Source organism: Musca vetustissima, unplaced genomic scaffold, assembly GCF_032173495.1.
Source record: "Musca vetustissima isolate MV318-11 ecotype Yass unplaced genomic scaffold, APGP_CSIRO_Mvet_v1 utg1079, whole genome shotgun sequence".
NCBI classification, from domain to species: Eukaryota; Metazoa; Arthropoda; class Insecta; order Diptera; family Muscidae; genus Musca; species Musca vetustissima.
This window is the reverse complement of record NW_026885679.1, coordinates 485,291-511,518: the sequence shown is the minus strand read 5'-3', so window position 1 is coordinate 511,518 and position 26,228 is coordinate 485,291. Positions and strand designations below refer to the sequence as shown.

The 26,228-nt window shown below is 35.3% G+C and overlaps 2 protein-coding genes across 2 annotated transcripts in view; one reads left to right on the top strand and one right to left on the bottom strand.

Annotated features, from left to right (window-relative positions):
* The window catches only part of LOC133332905 (homeotic protein deformed), a 169,570-nt gene that overhangs the window by 109,859 nt on the left and 33,483 nt on the right, over positions 1–26,228 (top strand). The window lies entirely within an intron of this gene.
* LOC133332902 (transmembrane protein 26) lies at positions 14,170–25,999 on the bottom strand. The gene is given in 8 exon segments (XM_061541270.1): positions 14,170–14,380; positions 14,445–14,654; positions 14,718–14,772; positions 17,736–17,942; positions 18,016–18,170; positions 18,246–18,426; positions 18,493–18,776; positions 25,806–25,999. Coding segments are annotated over 8 exon segments (1,497 nt in total).

Sequence of the window (26,228 nt, the reverse complement as noted above, 5' to 3'; positions counted from 1 at the left end):
CTCTCTAGCCAACGCCCGATTTTCGCTGGTATTTCTTAGGATACTTTGATCGGTCCGATGTTGTAAAATATTTTTTCATGCGACATTTAGGCATTCTCCCCCTGGTGGTCTTCCCTTGGCCTATGCCGACGATGCCCTTCTGGCATTTTCTGGTCCACTTGGTTGGAGTCCATCAACTTGGCCAAGCGAGGTTAATAATCTTAAGCCTTTAATGTTCGCTAAACGAATTAGAGTCGGAGAGTCCAGACTCGGATTGTAGCGATTTTATTGAAATTAAATTGAGCTTAGGTACTACTTATGAGAAGGGAGATTCGAATCTAGTATTGGTTGTATAAAAATGTAGTAATATCAGTGTTGTAGTTTTTGGTACTATTTACAGATTATTTACATAAGTAACCGTTACTTTCAAATATTTAAATAAGAGTTGCATTTTAGGATTTAAATGATTAATAAAACGTATGTGTTTATACCATAGTAAATAACATTTCAATGAAAATAGAGTTGATCCGCTTAAAAATTATTATATTGAAAAACACTGTCTAATTTCCATTAAAATATAACCAAACACACAACCGGCAACAACTTATCGCAACACTCAAATGCTTTAAATCGTAGTAATGTTTTAAACCAGAAATACAACGCCTATTTGTAATATTGTCTATTCAGGTAAACAAATATACCTGACATTAAATAGCGACTACAATTGAATTTCCCGCCATAATTCTAAAGCCATATGGATTTTTGTTCTCTAATCTCATTCGAATATATTTTCTTTTATGTGTTTTTCTTCACAAAAACCTATTGTATTTGTACAATAATAAAAAACTTAGGGTGGATTATTTGGCGGTTCAGTATCACTGTTTGTTTGTTGTATTAACAGTCTTTCAAAAATCGATTCGATTATTTATAACAACAATAAAAATAATCCAGCAACAACGACTAATTTGCGAATTGAAAAAAAAATGAATTAATCGCCGCCCTATAATAATTGACCGCAACCATAAAAAAGACGAAAATTAGAATTATAACAAGACGCTCCACTCTCATATACTTTGAGAGAGGAAGAAACGAAAAAGTGAATATTATTTTTTTTAACCACAACAAAGGAAAAAATTAATTTCTCTACTAGTTTGCATAATTTCGTCTCGTACATATGTATGAATATTTGCATGTGTGTCGTCTTTCTTTCTCCTTTGCTTTTAATTTAATTAAACCGATGATCGCGTAGCATTAAACTATGAAATAATCGCAAGTGTCGCGAGTCTATTGAAACACAGTGTGCATCGAATAAGTGGCACAACCACATAATACGTAGTTGTATGTAAATATTTTTAAAACAGTGTGAAATCGAATTCGCAATGATGTTTATATGGGCGCTGCAGAAGAAACATGAATTTATGTGGAAGATATTCGATGAGATGTTGTTTATCCACCAATGCCCCGGAATGCATAATTACAGCTATTATTTAATGCAATCTTAAACTATTCTAATTTTAGGATAAACATCCAGTTCCGAAGAAAGGTTCGGAGCCTGTTTCGAACTTGGGTAAGCTGTAATACTTAGAGGTAGTTTTTGAGGAAAGGTTCGATTTTATCCGCCATGTAGACTTCATCCTTTTCGAATATGGTAGGGTCTTGGGAAGATTGATAGGATTGATGTTTTAATGGTTAGCTGCGTGCTCGTAAGCGCATGCCGCCCGTAGCCCTCGCCAGATTAAAATGAGCTGGGCTTGCTCTACGGAGCGGAGGGTATTCTGTTTAACCACAGAAGATTTTACTCTTCGGGCTGGAACAATTTGGTTTAACCAATAATAGATGTATGACTTGAATCAATAAAATGGCCGTAGGTTAAAAGGCCAGTATATTAAAGGTCTAGCCCGAATTTTCCGAGTAGGCTAAATATATGTATGTTTGCAAACAACAAAAATCCCAAACTATGTTGTTATCATGGTGGAAAAGCGATCATTTGTGTTTTACAAGTATTCAAAATATTGACTCTTTTGTGGGGGAGGTACTAGAAGTGGATCGATCTAGGCTAGGTAAAAATATTACGATATGCAAAGTTTGGATGAAATTTGGATATTTCGTTTTTAAAAATGTTGACACTCGGTGGGTGAGTTAATAGAAGTATTGAACCGATTGTTTTCTGACTTTTTGCTCATCGATATATTTTTTCTAACTTATATCAATTTCAATGATAAATCCTTTCGGGCCATGCTCATTTATACCTCCCTACAAAGGGACAATATATTCATTTAGAAGGAATGAACATTTGTTGTCAGGCTCTATCCAGCGCCTTGATTTTTGACATTATACCATTGTCATATGTATGGATGGTTGACAATATGATAAAGAAATATGTGTCTGGAACGATAATGTATATATGGGCACTTCCGCAGTCACTTACACGACTTTCAGAGGCAAAATCAAATTTTAAATCTTAAATAAATCGAAAACAATTACATTTTTTACAATTCTCCCATAATACTTTTTTATAGAACTTTAGGAGTACTATCAGTGGTAAATAATTGAAGAGCCTCCAGTTTTTACCTTTTGAGATAAAGGCCACAAAAAAGCGGTCACTCACGCGACTTCAAATACACATGACTTTAGACATCACTGCTAATAATGGGAAAACTCTGCGAATTGTGTGAATATTTTGAACATCTTATATTATTTACATGAGTAAGGGATATCAAGCTTTATTATTGCACTTTCAAAATTTCAAAATTTGGCATATACTTTATTTGCGAAGGATTTTTCTCGGTCCCCCACGTTTTTTGATTTTGCTGTTTTTATTTCTGCAGTCTGGGCATTTATAGTCATTAAATTAGTATTTATGATAATAACAAGAAGAAAAAATGACAAATGCGGCATTTCTTTGTATTTTTGCCTTTACTGTACGTACTTAAGCACAATTAAAGAAAAAATTCTTCCACTTTGGTTTACCTTTTTCCGGAAGTGCCCATATGTTTGAAAACGGTTCCTGTATAAGCCCAAAGTGGTACGTACGCCTCGTGAAATGTTGGTGATTTCCTTTTGGTGTAGAATCAATTAAAAATTTCTATATTTATTGTTTCATAGTTAACATAAAACAAAATAAAAATAATTATTTTTTTTCTATAATGTATGTAATTCCATTCCATATAATTTTACTTAGAAGACATTGTCGCTATGTAACAAAATCATACCTACGAATAAAAATACAAAATTCGATGTAAATAAACTCATAATAAACACTTTATTTTTAACACCATTATTAATAGTGATGTTTCGTGGTAACATCCTTTAGGCCAAAGATCAACCTTGTAGTTAACCCACCAACACCTTGTATTAAAGCCATGGCAAATGCTGTCCTAATTCATACCCATATCACACAAATATAAATACAAAATAACAATTGTTACGATAACAACACAAACACACCAAGAATCATCCTTTCACAATCAGAGGCACACAACAAATGTGAACTACAAATGTCAAAGGATTCCTTTCTTCCTGTCGTCTTTCGTCCTTCGCCCTTGAATTGTTTATGACGCCAAGTGAACTTCTTTGCCGTCGACATGTGCTCGAACAAACAATCCGGCCACGTTCAAGAAATGAAAAAGAAAAAAACAGGAACAAATAAAAAGGAAGCCTACACAACAAATACGAGAATGGGTGTGTACGTTAGTGGGTATGTAAAACTGTAGGGTATGCCAACACAAAAAGGCGATGAGTTGTCATGGAAAGTCAGCAACAGTCAGCCTGAAGGGAAATCAGAGCTTCCAAGAACAGTGATTTGTTTTCCTTTTTTATTTTCCTAATGACATATTTTATATTATAATTTGTGTTTTTTTTAGAAATTAATTATGCAAATAAAAAAGAAGGAACAAAATTAAACGCATGACTGCTGTGCTGTTGTAACAAATTCCGATTAATTCCTAGAAGGGAAACCTAAGGCGTTATAGAGTTTATTGGGCTCTGTTAATTACCTTTACTTTGGAGATTCAATTCAAGGTGGAATTATGTTTAATCGACAGTGATGGGATTATGGTATATTATATATAGGCTAATAATCATTATAGTCTTTTTTTATACCTTACTGGTAGTATCGCGAAATATAAGTCATAGGAACACCATTTAGTATACCGATCATAATATCTCGAATAGCATAAATATAAATATTTTAAAGTGTTCCAATGGCATTCACATTTCTTGATGTGTTCCTTATACAGATAACTTCGGTAAAATTGTGATACTAATTCTAAGTAATGTTTTACTATTGACAATGTCATACATAAAAGCAATCGTCAGTATATAGATGGCATATGCTATATAAATGTGGAGATAAAATCGGTCCAATTATTTTAATTTTTTTAGCAAGTAATGAAATTCTAATCAAAAAGTTCTACCAGCAAATAAAAAAACTAAGGAATAATTTAATAGCTTCCAGATAAAAATTCAATTTAACCATTTTCTATAGAACTACCATATGTCCGCTACTTCGTTAGCGAATGTGGGAAGTATTTTAACGTATTTCACAGAAATCAGCATATGTCAAAAGAACTCATCAATCCACATACAAATATCGATCATAATTATAATTTTGAGTCCTATTTAAAACCAAATTTCATGATTCGAGCTCTATAGGTACACCCAAAATTCAAATTTTTCAACATTAACATAAATTTCCATAATTACTTCCCCTCAACAACCCAATAGAGATCATATTTCCCAATGTCAGGATTCCAATCCAATTTGTTCACTCAAATCCAACGGGTACCAAATTTGGTACCACTTTGTACACATAAGTACAAATTCCCAAAACTTCCTAGATACGCCAATCATAAACTTCATTAATTCCAAATTTCAGGACATGTACATAAGTATACATTTCCATTACTATCATACAACCAAGGTTCGATTCACCCAAATCCAAATTGTGCCAGGGATCCTAACTCCAAATTTCAATATTCCAGCTCTATTGGTTCACCCAAATCCACATTTGGTACCATTTAATGCACATTAATTTGAATTTCCAAAACTTCTTACATATCCCAATACTACAGCCCAACGGTGACCTAACTTCAAGTTTCAGGATTCCAGCTCTATTGGTTCATCCAAAATTTAAATTGAACCAAATTTAGTTCAAATTAGTAGGAATTTCCAAAACTTCTTACCTAGCCCAATTCTACACCCCAACAGGGATCCTAACTCCAAATTTCAAGATTCCTACATCCAGGACTCCAGCTCTATCGGCTCACCAAAATCCTATTTTTACCAAATGTAGTAACATTTAGTATACATTAGTACGAATTTGCAAAACTACATCCATACCCCAATCCTACACTACAACAATAATCTTATTTCCAAATTTCATTGTTCCAGCTCTATCGGTTCACCCAAATCCAAATTGAACCAATTATATTACGATTTAGTACCTGTGGTACACATAAGTAAAAAATTTCCAAAACTACGTACATATCCCTACTACTACTCTCCGACGGTAAATATCAGAATTCCAGCTTTGTCCGTATTTCCAAATTAAAATTGTACCAAATAAAGTACCATATAGAAGATTTCGCCTATTTATCAACCTTAATTCGCATTCAAAATTCCAAGTTTTTAGCTCTATCCGTTCATATGCTACGAAACTCTACCAAATTTAGTACATTTCGGATATTTATGAATCCAATATCCAAAAAATCCTTTGGAATATCTACTCTACAATCCATCAGTAACTCTCACTCCATGTTCCAAAATTCTAGCTATACCGGTTCGCCACATGGTACCACATTTAGTACCCAGCCTTATCTGGCACCGTTGGACTAAGATTCTAAAATTTCAAGATTAAAGCTTCAGCTGTTTCGTCGGGTCATCTGTTTCGTCAGTCAATCACTTTATTCTTTGGCTTAACTCTAGTTTAGTAAAAACGATCAGATTTTTCTGAAATTTTTTCCAGAGGTAGGTATTTTTACCCTGATTATGGGGATATATTTTTTTCTTGGGGGACGTACCCGGTTACCCGATTATTTGACCCGGATCCGATTAATACAAAATGGGTATCATTTTAATGGTTATACCTTTCCAATGAGTGGTGATATGATAGGGTTATCTCAAACCGTTTTGGAGATACAACCAAAAAAGTAGATTTTGGACTCCTATTTTTTGAAAAACTCCCTAAAAGTCGAAATTGGGTCCATTATAGTCTCTCTCCAAAATGGTGTGATATGTGGCTTTATCTGCTGTGGATCAAAAGATATGGGCTTTAGAACCCTACAAAAACAAGAAAATTCTGTCGCGTAGCCGGTGTTGGTATCTGTCCATAGGAGAAAGTGTTAAATCCCCGGCCGAAGGCCGGCTACCCAGAAAACTATTCTTTATAAAAGGAGATTCTGTCGCGTAGCCGGTGTTGGTACCTGTCATATCTCATATCTTTGCATTTGCATATAAGACATTCATGTTAATACTAAACATGAATTTGACATAGTCGGTTTGCAGGGTTCTAAGGCCCATATATTTTGATCCACAATAGATACACATGTCGAACCATTTTGGAAAGAGCAAATTGTAGTCTATCATTTGAGTCATTTTGGGAGTTTTTCAAAAAATAGGTGTCCAAAATCCAGTTTTTTGGCTGTGTCTCCAAAACGGTTTGAGATAACCCCAGCATATCACCACTCATTGGAAAGGTATTTTTATAACCTTTTGTATTAATCGAATCCGTAGAACCTGGTATAACCGGGTACCCGGACCCGAACTTTCGGGTCAAATATCCGGGTACGTCCCCCAAGAAAAAAACATTCCCATGATTAGGGTCAAAATACCTACCTCTGGAAAAAATGTCAAAAAAATCGGGTCGTTTTTACTAAACTGGAGTTGTTCCGAGACCCGAATTGCGTCGATTTTTAAACAAGTAGAAAAATTCGTGCTCTAATTTGGTCTGGACTACAAAATATTATCGTCTGCTATAATTCTGAGCATAACTTTAATAGTAATATGAGGGAGGATGGCAGGGTTTGACACATAAAAATATCTATGTGCATATGTGGTTAATGTGTTTGTTGTAAACCCAACAACAACAACAAAGGCAACAACTAAGACGCAATAACAAAAAGTAGTGTGTGCGTTCTATTCCACTGCAACGAACTTTAATCCAACCAGTCACACTTGAATCCGCACAACAACGAGTTACTTATTTTTTTTTTTCTTTCTTTCATTGTTGGTTTCTTCTTCTTCCTCTACTTCGTAGATTTTTGTTTATTTTCATTTATTATTATTTCATCTTTTTTGTTCAATAAAATACATAACACTCTCATTTTTATAACAACAACAACGACAACAAATAGGGAAACACCATAAATACTCTCTTTTTCGGTGATAAGGCACAGTGCGAAATAAAACGTGATTATTTTTTTGGTTGATTTTTTGTTTGTTTTTTGGCTCGAATGCATCTGCCGTATCCAATAGATTGTTTGTATTTTTTGTTTTGTTTTTGGTGTTGCTGTTGCTGTTGTTTGGTATCTACAAAACTGAATACTTTTTACAACAAAAATCTTCACTCACTCACATTCAACAAGCTAGTTGTAGGTAGTGTGGGGCCAGCCAAACAGAAACCAACAAAAATATGAAAGAAAAAATGGATGGATAGATGTTGGCGCGAGCACCAACTGACAACTGACCGACAACCACCACGACGCGTACGAGGAAACGAACAACGGCAATGACAAGCGAACCGTCTGAACAACAACCGACCCGTTTGATTTCTCACGCTCAACTAAATGCTGGATAGCTATTCGGCAGACGACAAGGCAGCCCCCAAACGAGCAGCAGGGCTGCCAGATTTGACGATTTATCGTCATTTTGACGATTTTTTTGTCAAAAATTGAAAAATGACGATTTGACGATTTTTGCCCAAAAAATGACGATTTTTGGTCATTTTAGTAATATTGCAATATTTGAGTTCTTTTTGTTATGGCAACATCAAAAATGTATAAAGCGAAAGAAAAAGTAAAAAGAATTTGAATATTTGGCATATGTGTGTGTGAGGTATACTTTGTACTGTTACAAAGCCAACAACAGTTTACGTTTACCCAGATAGATGAAAAACTACCAATCAGCTGTGCCGTTCTCTGGGTAGACAGCAACAAAACAAATAAAAGTTAACGGTTGATGTTTTTTGGCACGGGCATATTGAAGAAAATTGGTGAACGGAAACGTTGTTATATTAAATTTAAGTTTCAATTTATACAAAGTTATTACAATTTTAAAAAGATTCGATTTGAAAGCATTTTTAAAATTGTATCTATGATAAGTCCCACGTATATTAGTAATGAAAAGAATAATTCATTTTTCGATATCCTTAAAGAATTTCCACATTTTGTGAACGAAGATGAAAAACAAAAATTGGATTCAGAATTTCGGGAACTAAGGTTGTTTGATTTTGATAACATTTGTGAAAATGATGAATCCGATTTATTTCGTTTTTGGAATGCAATATTTGATTTGAAACGTGGTGATGGTTCATATGTTTTTCCTATAATAACTAAATTTGTACGGAAGGTAATGGTATTACCCCATTCCTCAGCAAATGTTGAGCGTGTTTTCAGCCAAGTAAATCTTAATAAAACGAAAAGCCGAAATTCCCCCAATAAGGATTCAATGGAGTAATTTATACCAAAGATTATTTAAAAGTTAATTAAAACCGACATGTTGAAAATGATTAACACAAATATTTCTTTTCAAAATGAATGACTTTATTAAAGTCGAAATGACTATTCAAATATTTATTTATAAAATAAATGAATTTCTTGATTAGCTTTAAAAAACGTGTAAATTGAATACCTCTTTTATGTTCATTTTAATAAAAAAATATATTTAAATATATCTAAATGTGCGTATTTAAATTTTTGACGATTTTTGATAAAAAAAATCGTCATTTTGACGATTTTTCCAAAAAAAAATCTGGCAGCCCTGACGAGCAGTACTGTGACGCACTCTCAATATCTCTCTCACTCTCGGTGTGCTTGAGTTTACTATTTTGCCATGAAATGGGGTGGCCAGAGTTATGTATTTAATAGATACAAATCTTTGCATGATACAGCTGAGTGTGATACTTATACGTGGTGTCCTCTGCAAATTCGAAAAGAGTACCGAACAAAATATTTCGAAGAGAAAATGATTGTGCTGATGTTTACGTTAGCATTTTTACGATCCGTTCTGTATAATTTTTGGTAGAACGTTGAAATTTTGCACATAGTTACTACTCTTATGATGTGTGGTACCAATTCTATATTTTGGGATCTACCTACCAAAAATTATTAATATTGGCTTCGGGTTCTCTCCCTACTAAAAATTTAACATTATTGGTCTAAGTTACGGGATAGCCCCCATACAACCGTACATTTATTATTTTTGGTACGAATTAATTTGACATTCCGGGAATAAGTAAAAGGGTAAAGTGAGGGTCACTCTTGGTCCAAATGTGTCAGATAAGGCAGAGCTGATGTTGCATTTGTATTTAGCAAACGGATAGAGATAGAACTCTTAAATTTGAAATGAGGGTCACTGATGGGATGTAAAATAGATATAGCAAAGGGATAGAGCTAAAAACTTGACATTTTTAATGCGAACTAAGGATGAGAAACAGGGTTCAAAATTCATGCCATCAAAAATAAATTTCCTCTTATTTTTTACCGGTTAATTGCATTAGTATTGAAAAATAATCTGACATTTTTATAGACCCATGGTTCTTTTTGAGAATAAGCATAGAATCACTTTCTGAGTCGATTTATGCATGTCCGTCCGTCTGTTGATGCTAAATTGTATACAAAGTACAGGTCGCATTTTTATTCCGGCCCAAAGAAGAACCCTATTGAAATTGAGAAAAATCGGTTCAAATTTACATATATCTCCCATATATATTTTCGTCCGATTTTATGTAAATGGTGCACCGAAGTCCCTATATATTTTACGATTTTTACGAAATTTGGCATAGCATACTGATTTATGACTAGGATATTGTATGCTAAATCGGTTCAGATTTAGATATAGCTCCCATATCTAATTTCGTCCGATTTTAGATAAAAGGTGCACCAAAGCCCCTATATATTTTCCGACTTGCAGGAAATTTTGCATATCGTACTGAATTAAGTCTAGCATGACTTGTTTTAAGTTTCGTGAAAATCGGTTCAGATCTAGATATAGCTCCCATTGTTTTGAAATGGTGAAGTGTATCATATAGTCGGTCCAGTCCAACTGTATTAATTTCCTTACTGGTTTTACATACATATTTGACATCATTTATGAAAAACACTACTAATTGAAAGCATATGTTTATTCCTAAGGAAAAAAACGGGAGAAAGCGTAAGTGTTTAATTTGTATTTAACAATAACATTAGAAATTAATTTCGCCCAATTATGCGTGATTTCTGTAATTGAACAAACAGTTCAATTAAGCGGGTATCGGATAATTGGTTCCTCGGTTAATTGAATAAAAAATTGTGCAAATGTTGATGTGCAATTAACCGAAAAATACTGTATATTTGGTAGAATTTGAATTTGGAGAAACGGATGGAGCTGGAATCCTAAAATTTCAAATTAACATTACCGCAGGAGTGTAAGATACGTGTACGAAAAGTACTAAATGGTACTATATTTAGTACAATTTGGATTTGGGTGAACCGATAGAGCTGGAAGACTTGTTTGAGTAGTTTCGGAAATGTGTACTTTGGGTACTAAATTTGATACAATTTGGATTAGAGCTGGAATAGTAAAAATTTCAAATTAATATTTCTGTAGGTGTGCAGAGTTGAGGCATGTAGGTAGTTTTGTGAATTCGTACTTCTGTGTACTAAATAGTACTACATTTAGTACAATTTGAATTTTGAGAGAACTGATAGAGCTAGAATACTGAAATTTTATGTTAGGATTCCTATTGGGGTGTAGGATTGGCATATGTAGGTAGTTTTGGAAATTTGTTGTTATGCATACGAAAAGTACCAAATTTGGTACAATTTGGATTTAGGGTAAGTAAACCCATAAGTCTGAAATCTTTAATTTGGGAAATAAAATCTCTATTGGATTATATGATGTAGGTAGAAATGGTAATTTGTACTTATGTGTACTAAATGGTACTAAATTTTAAACAATTTGGAATGCGGAGATCCGATAGAGATGGAATCCCGAAATTTGGAATTAAAATATGGGAAGTTTCGAATATTCGTACTTATGATTGTTAAGGTTATGGAAACTTGTATTAATGTATACTAACTGGAAATTAATTTGGATTTTGAAGAAGCTATTATTTAATTTTGGAAATAAGTATTAATACAAATTATCACAGAACATTTTCAGTATAAGTCCATGTTTCTATATAGTTCCCATAACAAGGTCGTTTTCTGTATGTTCAAGGTGCACCCACATTAAAGTAGCGACTGATTTGATGTATAATCAAAGTATATGATGAGTATAAATTGTTCGGGCAGGCGGAACTTTAAAACGTTTTATATATATCCAACCATTTTCGAAGCATCTCAATTTCGAAAATAAAAAACAGCATTTTTGCCGAATGTTGATGTAATTTCGATAAAAATGCAAATTGTGGTCTAAGCGGCGAAGAGTATAAAGTCCGGCCGCAAAAAGATCATGATATGATTTTTAATGGCGAAGGAGGTTCCTGTAACAAAGAGGGACGAAAGTCACCTGGCAAGTGTCTCTGAAATCAACTGGGCAGGATGGCTCAAGTAATCAACCGGAGATTTCAGATAGTCGATGAGAGAGATTCAAAAACTTAACGAACAAATTCGAAATCAATGTATTGATCGGTTTACCCTACACATAAAGTTAAATGTTCATTCGGAAATTAGTTATAATTTTGCTTCTTGGGGAGAGTTGTAGACTGGATTACATATCGGTCGGACGAGATACCGTTCAGGATTGTTGGACAATACAATGATGATGATGAAAAAGCTGAAAATCGCACTTCTAATGAGTAACTTGAGAGTCTTAGACACTTTGTCGAAGAATGACAGTCCTCTCATTAGGTTTGCCACCGATAAGGCAATATTCTTCGTCCTACATATCTGCCTACCACCGAAGACGTTTAAGATAGTAACCAGCAAACTAAAATTAGAGTTTATAGACACTCCTCAAATATGTATATCAAGAGTCTCAGTTATATCGACATCACCTCCGTATGTCACTAATAGTTACTTGTAGCAACAACTAATAGTTACCTCTGTGTATTTACCTTACGAAGTCCCGAAACGACTACTTGTGAGAGAGTAAACCTGGTCTGCGATGCCAATGTCTACCATTTGTACTTGGAGAGTAGCGATACTAGTGCCAAAGTTGACTCCATATTCACATCTTCTATTTGAAAATGGAGTGCTTCTAATATAGGCGTTTCTTTTCGAATAACACGGTGAAATTTTTGAGATTCAAGCGGCCGCCGATGAGGTATTCTTCATATATTCATTTTTCTAGTTTGAGCTTCCTTACGAATCGTTAATCTTTAATCTTTTTAAGAGAGTTGTTGACTGGCTGCCATATCGGCAGACAAAATTTTGTGCGGTAAAATTGGAGAATGCTAATTTTTTTTGGAAATATAATGTCAAATGAAGAATGGTCTTATGTTTAAGTTTGTCGAAGTCATCTGTGCCTACCACCGGAGAAGCTGAATGTAGTTATCAGTAAACGATTAAAATTGCGCGGAGCCAAACTTCCAATATCGATATCGATTCAGTTAAATCGACATCAACATCGTAAGTCTAGACACAGGATATCAGAAGCCAATGTCTATTCACTAGAACCCCGGTTATAGAACCCCGCTGTAATCTGAAAAGTAGTCCTGTAACGACAATGTCCACAATTTCTGCTTCTACATTAAAAAGTGAGAGTTATGCCGTTTTGTATAAGTTTCCGGTTATAGCCAGGTTATTATTTACTGGAAAAGCCAAGTCTATACCATAGGAGTTTTTTTATCACTGTATGATTTTTTAAAGTACTCTTCAAATATCGATTTAATCCAAGAGTCTGTTTACTAACCAGAGGTCGCTCTATGTTTACAACTGGAGAGTATCGGAAAGGTGTTCCTTTTTGGATCGAAGGATGATATTTTTATGTTTCCTAATAACGAAGTCAAAATTATTATTTTCGAAAAAATCAACAGCATCTGAATAAATTGGTCAGTATGACCTGCAAATTGTTGGAATGTGGTAGCGATTGCGGTACTAAAGTCGCGAGCTAAACATTCAGTAGCGGTTCATGACTGTAGAGCAGTGTTGTGCGAGAGCTAAACATTCATTAAAAACGCGGTTGTGTTTACCCATCGACACTCAGTTACGGTAGCGTATATGGGTAAGCATGCCTGCTGTATATACACCCGTTCGATACAAAACGAAATATTTGATGAGTTTGCTCGATGGGGCCAATCAATTGTTAAGTCTGTACAAACACCTCTTGGCTATTATATGGGCAGAGACCTTAAGATGTCCTGCAAGAGTACCGGTATTACATATGATTTGAGTTATCTGTATGTAGAATTACTAAATCGTTTTGATCGATTATTTCACGTCGTAGATCTAGTGTAAGAATCTCAACTGGTACCAGCACCATTAGCTCAATTATTTCCAAATAGGATGTTAGAGGGGTCGTTCAGTAAAAAATACATCTAACATTTATCTTCAAAAAATATCTCATTATTGTTCATAGCTCTGCCAAAAAGCTATCCTGTCGAGGCTATAACACCTATTATCAATATTTCCTCTAAGAATATAATTAAAAAGACGTTTCAAACCGTTAGTTTCTTTATTTTATTTTTCTAAATTTCACAAAATTATCATGTAAATGCTATTCCTATATTTTTTTAGTCGATTGTTACAAAAATTTACCTTATAGTTACCATCGTTTACATGTTATATATGCAAATGTGAATATGCTATAAAATATAACAATTATACCAAAATTTATTCATTACCAAAAATGTACGCCTTCTTGGCGATTTGACAAATTTTTTCGATTTTCTTCTTTTTCTTATTCGATACAAAATCACGTTAAAAACCGTTCAAATCCAAATGATTTTTATTAACGGCCATCCAAGAGGATAACGTTTTCTATTCCCTTCGATGATGTCAAAAGGAATAGTTACCAAAAAACAAAGTAGTTAACCAATTGCAACCAATTGATTTAGGCCAATTTAGAGTTTTACGAAGATTCCGACGAAGACGTATCCGAAGAATCACTGCTGGAGGAGGAAGTGGAGTCACGTCTGCGTCTTTTCGATTTGGACTTCTTTTCATTGATAACTTCGTAGCTAGGCAATGTGGAGTTGCTGGAATCACTGGAGCTGCTGGAACTGTGCGATTCCTCAATAACGGCATCCACTCGTTTCGATTTCCTTAAAATAAAATACAATAAAATGGATTAATGTTTATATGAAAATGTTTATATGAAATTCATACTTCTTTTCTGCTTTTTCGGATTTTTTACTATGCTTGGACTTGCGTGCCTCCACAACATCACTACTGCACGGAGATTTACTGCGTTCCCGTTTGCTCTTCTTACCCTTTTTGTCTTTATGTCGAGTTCCCTTCTCAGGATCACCTTTGGTGGAATAAAGATTTTGTGAACTGGCTGTCGAATAGCCGGTATCTTTACGCTTACGTTTTTTGCTTCTGTAAATAAGAGATTTAATACATAACTTCTTCAATTTAAGCAAATAATTTCAAGCTTACTTTTCTTTTTTGGCTTTCTTCTTATAGACAACCTCGTCGTCGGAATATTCTTTGGCTCTGAAATGAAATAGATTCAAAATATATTATACGGGAGATAAAACAAAATCAAGGTCCAGCTCCAATGTTCATACGCGTCGTAATGTAGCAACAAAGGTCCGATCTAAAACAACACAGAAACTCGACATCTAAAAGCTACAAACACAACACCTAACAGAAGTCTAGTCCGCTCAACATACACACCTACTTGACTAAAGTTCTTCTTGTCCCGATAATATAAAAGCACAATGGAAAAGAATAGCCCACTTCCCACAAACTTCAGCAAAATTAACACTTGGGTACCACAGACCACCATCAAGATCAGGAGTTTCGTAATGGCACTGTGGTGAAAAACGCCGTAAATTTTAGGAACAAGTAAAACACTAAACTGTAGGCCCATTCTCCTGAAGATATGAAGAAGAAAACCTCTTGACAGATAGCGTGTTGAAGATCTGGATGGAGTATTTCGCAAAGCTCTTGGTATTAAATAGTGGGGGTAAAGAAGATACCCCGAACCAATTAGATATTACGGTATAGAGTACATACCACCTAGCCAAGATGAGGCCAGAATCAATAGACTGAAAAATAATAAAGCATCCGATGTGTTACCAGCCGAACTATTCAAGACCGGTGGTCAGATGCTGATCAGGAGCATGGAACCAACTGATTAGTATAATTCTGCTAGAGGAATTCATGCCCAATGAACCTCAGCATCCTGTTTCCCGTGCACCAAAAAGGAGGCAAGCCGATAGGTTCCAACTATAGAAGAATTAGTCTCCTTCCTATATTATATAAAGTGCTATCCAGCGTGCTGAACCCAATGACATTATTGGACCGTACCAATGCGGCTTCAGACATAGCAAATTCACCATAGAGCAGATTTCCAAACTTCCCCTAACTCCTGGAAAAGACCCACGGCTATGCAGGATAACTTTAACTGGCACAAGGTCAACAGTTAAAGTCGGAAACGACCTTTTGGAGCCCTTCAATACTGAACTCTCGTTCGGTATTGACAAGGTGACAGTTTGCCGTGTGACCTGTTTAACATCCTCCTGTAAAAGGCAGCTATATCGATATAATGGGTCGAACATTGCGAGCGGTAACAGCCATCTTTGAACGAATTGAGAAGGAATCTGCCAAAGTGGGACTAGCAGTAAACGGCGAGAAGACCAAGCTTACTCGGACCAACTGTGGAACTTGAAAACAAAAGCTTCGAGGTAGTGAATGATTTTATATAACTTGGTACCGCCAAAGGCAAAACTAATAAATCCGGAGAAGGATAGTGTTGGCCAACAGATGCTACTATGGTCTGAGTAAGGAACTCAAGGAAAAGGCCACCTCTCTCCAGATCAAACTCACACTCTGCAAGACGCTGATACTACCCGTTCTGTTGTATGAATCTGAAGCATGGGGTAGATCTATGGATCGATCTTCGTCGACGGTGAGTATCGCCGTCGAATGAACCATGAGCTGTACCATATATTCTCAGACATCGTTGGCTAGGTCATGTTGTGAGAATGAATGAGGATGCCCTAACTCAAAAGGCATATAAAAGCGAGCCAGCTAAAGGTTCACACAGAAGGGAAAGGCCACGAATCCGATGGAAAGATCAAGTGGAAGACAACATATCGGAAAATGGTCTTTCAAATTGGATAACACGCCTTGAAATCTTTTTTAAGCTCGGCTTATGGAACAAACGTTCTGTCACAAGCCAGGTAAGTCCTTGACGAATTCCAACAGCTGCTGAGCGATGTCCAGGTGATAATGTGTTTGCTCAACAAGTCTGAGGCCAAATTGATATGATGTCATAGACCATTGACGTTCGTCCTTCCACTATAAAGCCGCATCCGTTCAAAGGTGCTTAAAGCCATTTCTGCGTTCGGCATTCCTGCAACATTATACGGCTATGCAGCATAATTACAACTGGCACAAGGTCAGCAAAGTCGAAACCTCTCGGAACTCTCCAATACCGTGATCTCTTTAAAATTCAGATGCTACTGTAGTCTAATTAAGCAATTTAGAAACAAGGCCTCCTCTCGCCAGACCAAACTGACACTGGTACTACCCTGAAGCTTGTAACGCAACTCTTGGAATGTTTGAGACAAAAAAATAACCTAAAGATCCTAACGACACTGTAATCGAAGAAAAAAGTGAGCAAAAATTTCACATTTGACTGAACATGTTTCGATCGATTTCCGGTCTTGTATCTTCTGAACGTTTCCATTTAGGCGATTGGGTTTTGGTTTCAAAGTCATATCCATACAACCATGATTCGTCATAACATTTTTGAGGTAATATGGATCGTTGGTGATGTTCAACAATCTGTCTGTGATTCAACGTGAATCAATATTTTCATCGGATGTTGACGCTCCGTTGTTGCTCCGGCGACCAGGACGAGTAACGTAATTGACATCTACTCGGCCTTTCTTACACCGGTTTGAACTTGTGTCCAAATAAATGTGATCTGTACTACGTTTACAATAATCCACGGACGGACAGACTAATCGAATCGAGACATGGAGTATAATAATACCAAAATCGAACATATATACATTATCACGAAATTTGCGAATATATAGTCCTGTCAATCTGTCCGGCGCCATTTACGAAAAATCTGACGAAATTATATTTGGTTTCTATATCTAAATCTGAATCGATTAAAAGCCATTCTAGACATTCTAGGCCTCTCCTTAGGCCAAAAATTGGGCTTTGTCAAAGATTCATCTCAATTGGGTAATAACTGGGATCTGTAACATATTTATCGAAATACGTGAACTGATAGACATGCTTAATTACATCGATTCTTGGGAAAGTGATTCTATGTGTATATATTTTTCAAAGTGTTCCCCACTGAAAGTACCTTCTTTATACACATCTGGAAGCCCTTGAAATTTATGATAAACTTTCTTATTAATTATGTAGTAGGTATATTTGTCAATATATGATTCTGGCCAATAGAAATACAAAAAAAAATCAATTAACATACAGACCTCTTGATTTTCCGCTTCATTTCACTGCCACGTTCCGAAGAAATCATATAAATGCCGTTGGGATCGTCATCATTGCGTCTCTTCGACTTGTATTGGCGCTGTCTAGCAGCTGCTTTCATTTCACGGCGATTCTTCCAAAATTCCGCATTAACAACATACAGACGATATAATTGTAGGACAATGACCAACGAGTTCTTGCCTACAACGTTATAGTTGGCAATTTATTTTCTACATTCGAATCAAGAAATATCCCATTAACATATCATACTTACATGTAAAGAATACATTCATATAGCTAATAATGTCATATTGGAAAATAATGAGCAAACGAAACGTTAGAAAGGGGGCATCCTGGAGTATAACGTTCAATACAATGCCCCAGACATCGATGCCACAACAGCAATTATTACAACAATCTGTTGGCGGTCTTAAATAAAAAAGCACACACACACAATTATTTAATTATTTGCTATCCTCTGCGGACATAAATCGCTACACTTACTCATCCTTTTTATTAGAACCTCCACCACGAGGCCTGCGAGCTCTGGTGGCTGATAAAACTATTGTAAATTGCAATAGACTCCATGACCATATACCCAAAGTCAAGTAAACCAACAGCGGTATTTTCGCTATGGAATCATCTTTGTAGGAATCAAAAAATTCAATAATATCGGCAGCAGTACCTGTAAATTACATATATTGTATGTATCAATACCTAATCGTGTAGAGGTATTTTTTATGTTACCCACCTATATAAACCAATAACAATTGACTTAATTGATCTCTGGTTAGATCCCCCTTGGGCAACATCCATCGACCCACAATTAAAATCAACATTAAAAATTGTTCGATTAATGTTATCCATGTGTCTTCGTTGACTTTCGGCACACCCAGAGCTTCGGTTATAATAACATTTGTCGTTGAGTTGCCTTCAATACTTTTGCCCGACAAACGTCGTTCCACTTTGTGGAACTCCAGCAGCCAAATAGCTGGAACAATACTTCCCAAATAAAGGAAAACGGATGGGCAAAACCTGCAATAAAGAGCATAGGGTTATAATGTACGATCATTGACAAAGGCGAAAATGCAAGCCAAGCGGCTAAAATAGTGAATGGTGTTTATGGTTCCGATACTGTAACAGCAAATTATGTGCAATTTTGGTTTCGCAGATTCCGTTCAGGATGTTAGAGATGCACCTCGCACAGGCCGGTCGTCGAAAATGTCGATAAAATCGGAGAAATCATTGAAGTTGACCGGAATGTTAGCAGTCGTAACATCGCCCAGGAGCTAAAAACCGACAATAAAACTTTTTTAAACCATTTACAATTGACCAGAAGCGGCCATAAGTTGCCAACAGGAGAGGTGTAGTTTTCCACGAGGACAACGCTAGGCCACACACATCTACAGTGACTCGCCAGAAACTTCGGGAGCCTGGTTGGGAAGTTTTAATGCATCCGCCATACAGTCCGGACTTGGCACCAAGCGATTATCATCTTTTTCTTGCATAGCAAAAATTTATTTAATGTTAAAAAATTGATATCTAGTGAGGATTGTGAAAATCGACTATTAAATTCTTTTGCAAATAGAGAGCAGGACTTCTATGAGAGAGGCATTATGAAGTTACCTTTAAAATGGCAACAAATCATACAGCAAAATGGTGCATATTTGGCCCAAATCGAACATTCCGCTCTGCAGAAACAAAATACAAATGGTATCCCATATAACCAGCCAATACTACCGTAATTATATGATTTCTTTAAAATCTTTAATTAAAATTTTATAATTATCGAGGTACCAATTTAAGGAGGCAAGTAATTATTCAATTATTTTGAAACTTTTCTTACCACATTTTCTTTGATATTCACACATTATAGGTCCATAAAATGTTCCCATCTTTGTGCAAAGTTTGAATGAAATCGATTATTCCCTTCATGGGGTCTAAAACCAATATTTGGGTGAGAATGTGTTGAAACCAACAAGTTTTTTTTTTGTCTTCTTTCCTGATTTGTGGCGAAACTACACAACGCACGCACATGTGATCAGTGACTAAGTTGAAGAATACCCCATGGACAATATGGTTCTAATGTATAATTTTTTGATATAATCACTGCATGCACCCAAAACGGATGCTGACATTGTGAAGTCGAATTTTGGGTATTTTTTTAATTTCTCTTATAATCAGGAAGCGCAACCAGATAATGGACTAAACTTATTCTAGGATTGTAGAACTCGTGATTTTGCTACGTTTTTTATATGTCTCTAATGAGTTCAGCCATGTTCAATTCCGCCTCAAAAATACGGCGGATATAGGTACCTTGAAGAACTGCAAAAACTAATTTTGATTAATTCCCGTATTGTGTATTTTCATAGGATATTACTGAAATCTAATGCGCATAAAAATCATATGCACGATGGGCAATTTTTAGCCATTTTTTGGGGTTTTTGCATAGTAAAGTTCATCGAGCGGCACACTTTTGCCGCTAAATGAAACCTTAAAAAATTCATAATTATTGGAAGAGATTGATTCGGTTTATACAAAACCGCATGCGCATCTACTGATTTCAATGAATACGCGAACTGCTTGCTTTTAAATGTTGATCATTTTATATACTGTAACTGCAGTATATTTGGTCATTTTTAATGTCGAAACTCTTAATTAATCGATTTTTAATATTTTATCCACAATCTATGCTCTTCTTTACTCTTTTAATGTTGTTTGTCATATTCTCCACCAATTTTTTATGATATTATCTGGGATTTTGTTGCAATCCACCTATGTTTGTCGAAATGTGGAGAAATCTAGTGGAATTACAAATTTTCATTGTTGGATCATTAATCCCAAAATCAAAAAAAAAAAAAATACAATAGAAGCTTCTTTGTCATAATATGTTCTATACGTTTTGAAATGTCTTTAATTCTCGATATAAAGTCCTGAGTCCTCATCATCGCGTTTTTGTGGTATTCCGTTTTTCCGTTCGTGGACGGTAAAGCATGAGAAAGAAGGAGAAAATGTGTTTACCAATCGACCCTCAGTAACGGTAGCCTATATGGGCAAGCATGCCTGGTTTAAATTTTTTGATTAAATGACGTTGACACTACTATTACTGACAACAACAAATTTCCCTGTGCTTATTGTACTTGCTGTTACCTTATATTGTTATACCATACCTATACGTTGTCAGAGATTACTTAAAAAATGTATGTAGAAATTTTGAGAATTCTAATGGAATTCAAAAATTCCTGGGTCACCGCGATCGAACTCGGTGACCCGTGTTTTGAATTTTTTTTAATAAAGTAGTTTGATATGCCCACTGTAAATCGAAAACAAATTAACCGCGGATTTTTATTCAAAGCCTGGGCAAAATTTCTTCATATTTGTACCCTCTTGTCCGATTAGAGTTCAACAGCACCTCTTCCTTACACTGACATATTTTCCGAAAATTACTAATATTCAGTACAGTCCTTCTAATTACTTGTCCAGATTCCCTTGACCGTGGGTTGTGTTGTGATGTTCGGTTTATATAGATCGACTCGAAAAAAAAAACAAACAAAAAACGTTTTCGGTGTACTTCATCCCAAATTGTTATCTGATCATCACCGAAAATTATATACGCCATAGAATACAAATTTTGTCATTTCTCACACAAAAGTCAGGGTCAATTTGACCCGCTAAATATTGGCCGATCTTTATCAAAATAGGTATGCTTATTCTTTGGCTCAATCCCCTTCTCCACGTAAAAATTCGAAATGTTTGGGCCATAATTGCGGCCTCTGGAGCGACCAGAAAATCTGACAAAAATTAAGTATTTGGTCCATTTCATCCCCTCAATATTATCCGATCTTTACCAAAAAGAATAGGGGATTCACTAGGCCGAACCCATCCTACATGCATAATTTCGTGAAAATTGGTCCATAACTGTGGCCTGTATCGTGTTTACAAAATATAATGGACAGACGGACGGACGGACACACATGTCTAGATCGACTCAGCTAGTCGAGATATGACGATGGGTATACTTAAAGGTGGGTCTAAGACCAATATTTCGGGGCGTTACAAACTTTTGGGGCTGCACAAAGCTATAATACCCTGACAACATAGTTGTGTAGGGTATAATAAAATAAATTAATTTTTTAATTAAGACAAAACGTTTATTTGAATTTTCGATTTTTTAATATGGACAAGGTAATACGGGTTTGCCTTAATCTTCTAAAATATATATATTCTTTGGCAAATTCTTTTGGGTGATTTTTAAATATCGGTAGATTCATCAAATAAGAGTTTCGACGTTAAAAATTTTTAAATTACAATACAAAAAAACAATTACAATACATAAAAATGATCAATATTAAAAAGCATGCAATTCGCGTATTCGTGGAAATCAGTTGTTGCGCATGCGGTTTTCGTATAAACCGAATCAATCTCTTCCAATAATTATGAATTTTTCGATGTTTCATTTCACGGCCAATGTGTGCCGCTCGATGCACTTTACTATGCAAAAACCATAAAAATGACTGTAAATATCGCAACGTGCATATAATTTTTATGCGCATCCGATTTCAGTAATCTCCAATGAAAATACACAAAGATACACCTATTTTAAAAGAATTGGTTAACAACCGCGGATGTGCCGCCACAATCAATTTTGGATAAAATGCGCATTTTATTCGCGTATCGATGTATATATGACCTATTTTCACACAGATTCGCGAAAATTATAATGCAAGCATGAATATAGGTAAAAACAATTCGCAGAAAAACGCGATTCTATAAGCGAATTAGTCAAAATGAGTTTTTGCAATTTTTCTCACATTCAAGGTACCTATATCCGCCGTTTTATTGGACGGAATCGAACATTAGATTCGGCACGTAAAAAAACTAAAATCACGCGGGGTTCAACGGCATTTGAGTGGACTTTCTTAAATTAAGACTCAAACAAGGTTTTTTATAAAAATTTACGCACCAAATTTTCGTCTTGGAATCTAATTGCAAAGAAGCTACGATGGGCACATTCATGAGATATACATTAAACGAAGCAAAATCACGAGTTCTACAATCCTGTAATCACTTCAGCCCATTATCTGGATGCGCGTCCTGATTATAACAAAAATTCAAAAAACACTGAAAATCCGGCTTCAAAATGTCAGCATCTTTTTTTTGGTGGATGCATTGATTATATCGAAAAGTAATACATTAAAAGCATATTGTCTATGGGGTATTCTGCAACTTAGTCACTGATCACATGTGCGTGCGTTGTGTAGTTTAGCCACAAATCAGGAAGGAACACAAAAAAACTCGTTGGCTTCAACACATTTTCACCTATTTTTTTATATTACAGCAATCACAGCTTCCACCCAACTTATTATTTATTACCAATATTTGAAGATTTTGACAAGAACACTTCATTTTATAGAAATGAATTTAAATTATATGCAATATGTTCATATTTCGCGAGTTATAAATTTGCAAACCCCAGTTTCAAGGAATTTCAAAAATTTTTGTAATTTCCCATATCTGTGTATATGATTAATTAAGAAACTAATTACAAAATATAATTTTTTTGAACAGTCAAAGTGTTGGTTGTATCAAAAAAAAAATGGAAAAATGTTTGCACTAAATCCACAAACTATTTTGAAGTTTCTCACTTAGGTTGGGTTGAAAAGAGGAGCGGATAATACACCACCAACAAAATGAAGACCATACATTTACTCCAGTTGCGGTCTGTTGTGCGCTCTATAAATGAAAAAGTTAGTATTAGGGAAATTTTGGTTAAGCATCTTGGGTTTGATCCCCTATGATTCTAGGAATGCTGTGTTTTTTGAGAATTTATTCAGTTCTCTCCATTCACACCCCCTCAGATTGGTTAGTCCGTGAATAGTGTCCTATCCCAGGAATTGTTTTCGAAGACATGAGGTGGACAGTGGCACAGGAAATGTTCCAGCGTTTCACTTTCTTCCCCACACGCTCTGCACCTGCTGCTATTCTCGCATCCAATCTTGAGTAGATATGCCTTCGGGCAGAGGTGTGCGTAAGAATTCCCGTCAGTTTGCTTATTTCTTTTTTGTTCAGCGTTAGGATTTACTTAGTTTTGTCTTGATTTGGGTCACCCTAAAAAAAATTTGTGATCTTTCCTGTCCCCTCATTATCCCAAAGAGTTTTGTGGTTCTCGTTCGCCCACGCCTCATTTTTTTGCGTGTTTCGGCAGTACTCAAATCTATTGTGGGTAGTGCAGTGACACTTTGCTATCTCGTTGCTTGTTACTCCTGTGTGACTGGGTACCCATATAATTCGTAGAGGTCCTTATTGTGAGAAGTTTCTCACTAAAGGACAGTGTTTTTATGAGTATAATAACCCCACAATTCTCTCACAAAACTCGTAGATTTTAATTATGCGGAGGATATATGTCTTCTCTCACACAAGATATCCAACATTCATACAATACAACAACTTCTAAATTAGAGGCCCTGGAACCAAGCTTAAAATTCTACTTGAAGCGATGAAATCTGGCTTGTGTCTAACACTATCACGGTTATTCATAAACGAATACCTCACGGTCATATACAGAATATTCTGGCCCAACACTATTCTGGACCCATACAAACAAGTAACAGAAAAAAATTCCATTTCGCCATAACTCAAAAACTTGGCCTATGAAGAATTTGAGCAGAAACAACATCGCATGGACATCGGTTGTAACTGTAAGCGAATTGTGGGTGTATGGCTACGCCATTTCTGTAAAATGAGTTGGTTTTTTATTCACTGTTTTCTTCGACTGCAATAGCGTTGGCTATACCGAAGAAGGTCTATCGAAATTTTTTCGAGGATTGGAAAAAAGCGGGCATAAATGCATTATATCTTAGAGGATTACTTTAAATAGTGTCACATTTATGAATAATTCAAATAACAGTTATTTGAAAATATGATAAAGGATTTAAGGAAATCCCTTCGTTAATAATTCGAACCACTGCTAAGTGTTTTTACTATCGTCATAAGCTTTAACATTTTGGAGTTCCCAATTGGTTCAAGATTTTAGTGACTGATGTGTCCGGTAATCTCTCATTAGCTATAAGACTGAGCATATAACATTCATTTTCCAAGGAAGTTTAACAAAAAACGACTAATAAATTCAGTTTTGTTAGAAAGTATATCTATGGGGTTTAATTAGTACTGAAATCGGGTGTTTCCTGATAGATATATCAAAAACAGCCTATAACGTGGCTTTCAAGTATATAGCTTTTTTTCATTATATATTGATATACTTGCAAACAGCAGCCAGCATTTTTTTATGATCCAAGCTTTTTTAAACAATCGTATGATGCTTCAAATTTATCGCTCTTTACTGCAATAAAAATTCTCGTCTCCAGATGTCAGATGAATAATTAATTAGTAAAAAAATTTCAAATTAATTAGTATAAAACACTTGTCCGCAACCAATGACCCAATTTTACAATAGTTTTACTACATCTTACATGTATTGGCGTGATCCTTGAATGAAGAACATAAACACAACTTATTACCTGTCTGGCTCAATGAAAATTCTGCAAACATCAGACTACATAAGGCTGAGTTTATTTACAAACAATGAAGAAATCACACCAACACATCAAAAATCATGGCAATACAAACAAATAAACGATGGAACGAACGGACAATGGACACTAATCGCCAAAACACTAAATATTTTGTGACCCGGGAAATGGGAAAAGCGATTTAGTGGAAAGAACGGACATCATCAGTATCGACAGCGAGAGAGGGCGCATTTGTTCCATTAAAACGGGACGACGTCGTCGTCGAAAACAACAAGAAAAACAAAGGTGTGTACCGTTGTCGAAATCCCAAAAAGAGTGGGAGTAGGACATTGAAAAGTTATGCGATTTAAGGTTTTAATTGAAAATCAAAGGAAAATCCATGAATGAAATAAAAACGACTGTTAGTGGAAAATGACGTCAACCAGTTGTTTACTTTGAGAAAAAATCCATTGTAAAGAAAAATCTAATGAACTAAAATTCGAAAATAACAATAAATATATTAAACATTTTGAAAATAATTTAAAATATGATTTACCATCTCCATTCTTGTGTTTTCTTTATAAATATTGTAAAGATTCCTTCGAAGAGAAGCAGCAGCAGTGGACAACTAAGACTCCAGTACATCATATCATCTTTGTTCTTCACGACCTGCCAAATGGCAATAATACTGTGGGCACTGAAAATTATACGCGTCAGCGTTGCCTTAATCGTTGATATAATTTTGGCCATCTTGTGTCGATTTGGTTTTAAATTTTATAAAAAAAAGAGAAATTCACTTGTATTCAATTCATTTTCTTGTAATTTAATTTTTCAAAAAATATTTTTTGAGTCACCACCACCGCCGCCAGAGTTACGAAATAGTTCACCGTTTAAACGAACTTTACCGTTAGAATCACAAACCGCAACTGACTGCAAAGTCTAATCGTTCAATTAATTTTCGCTAAAAGGATCTCTCCTG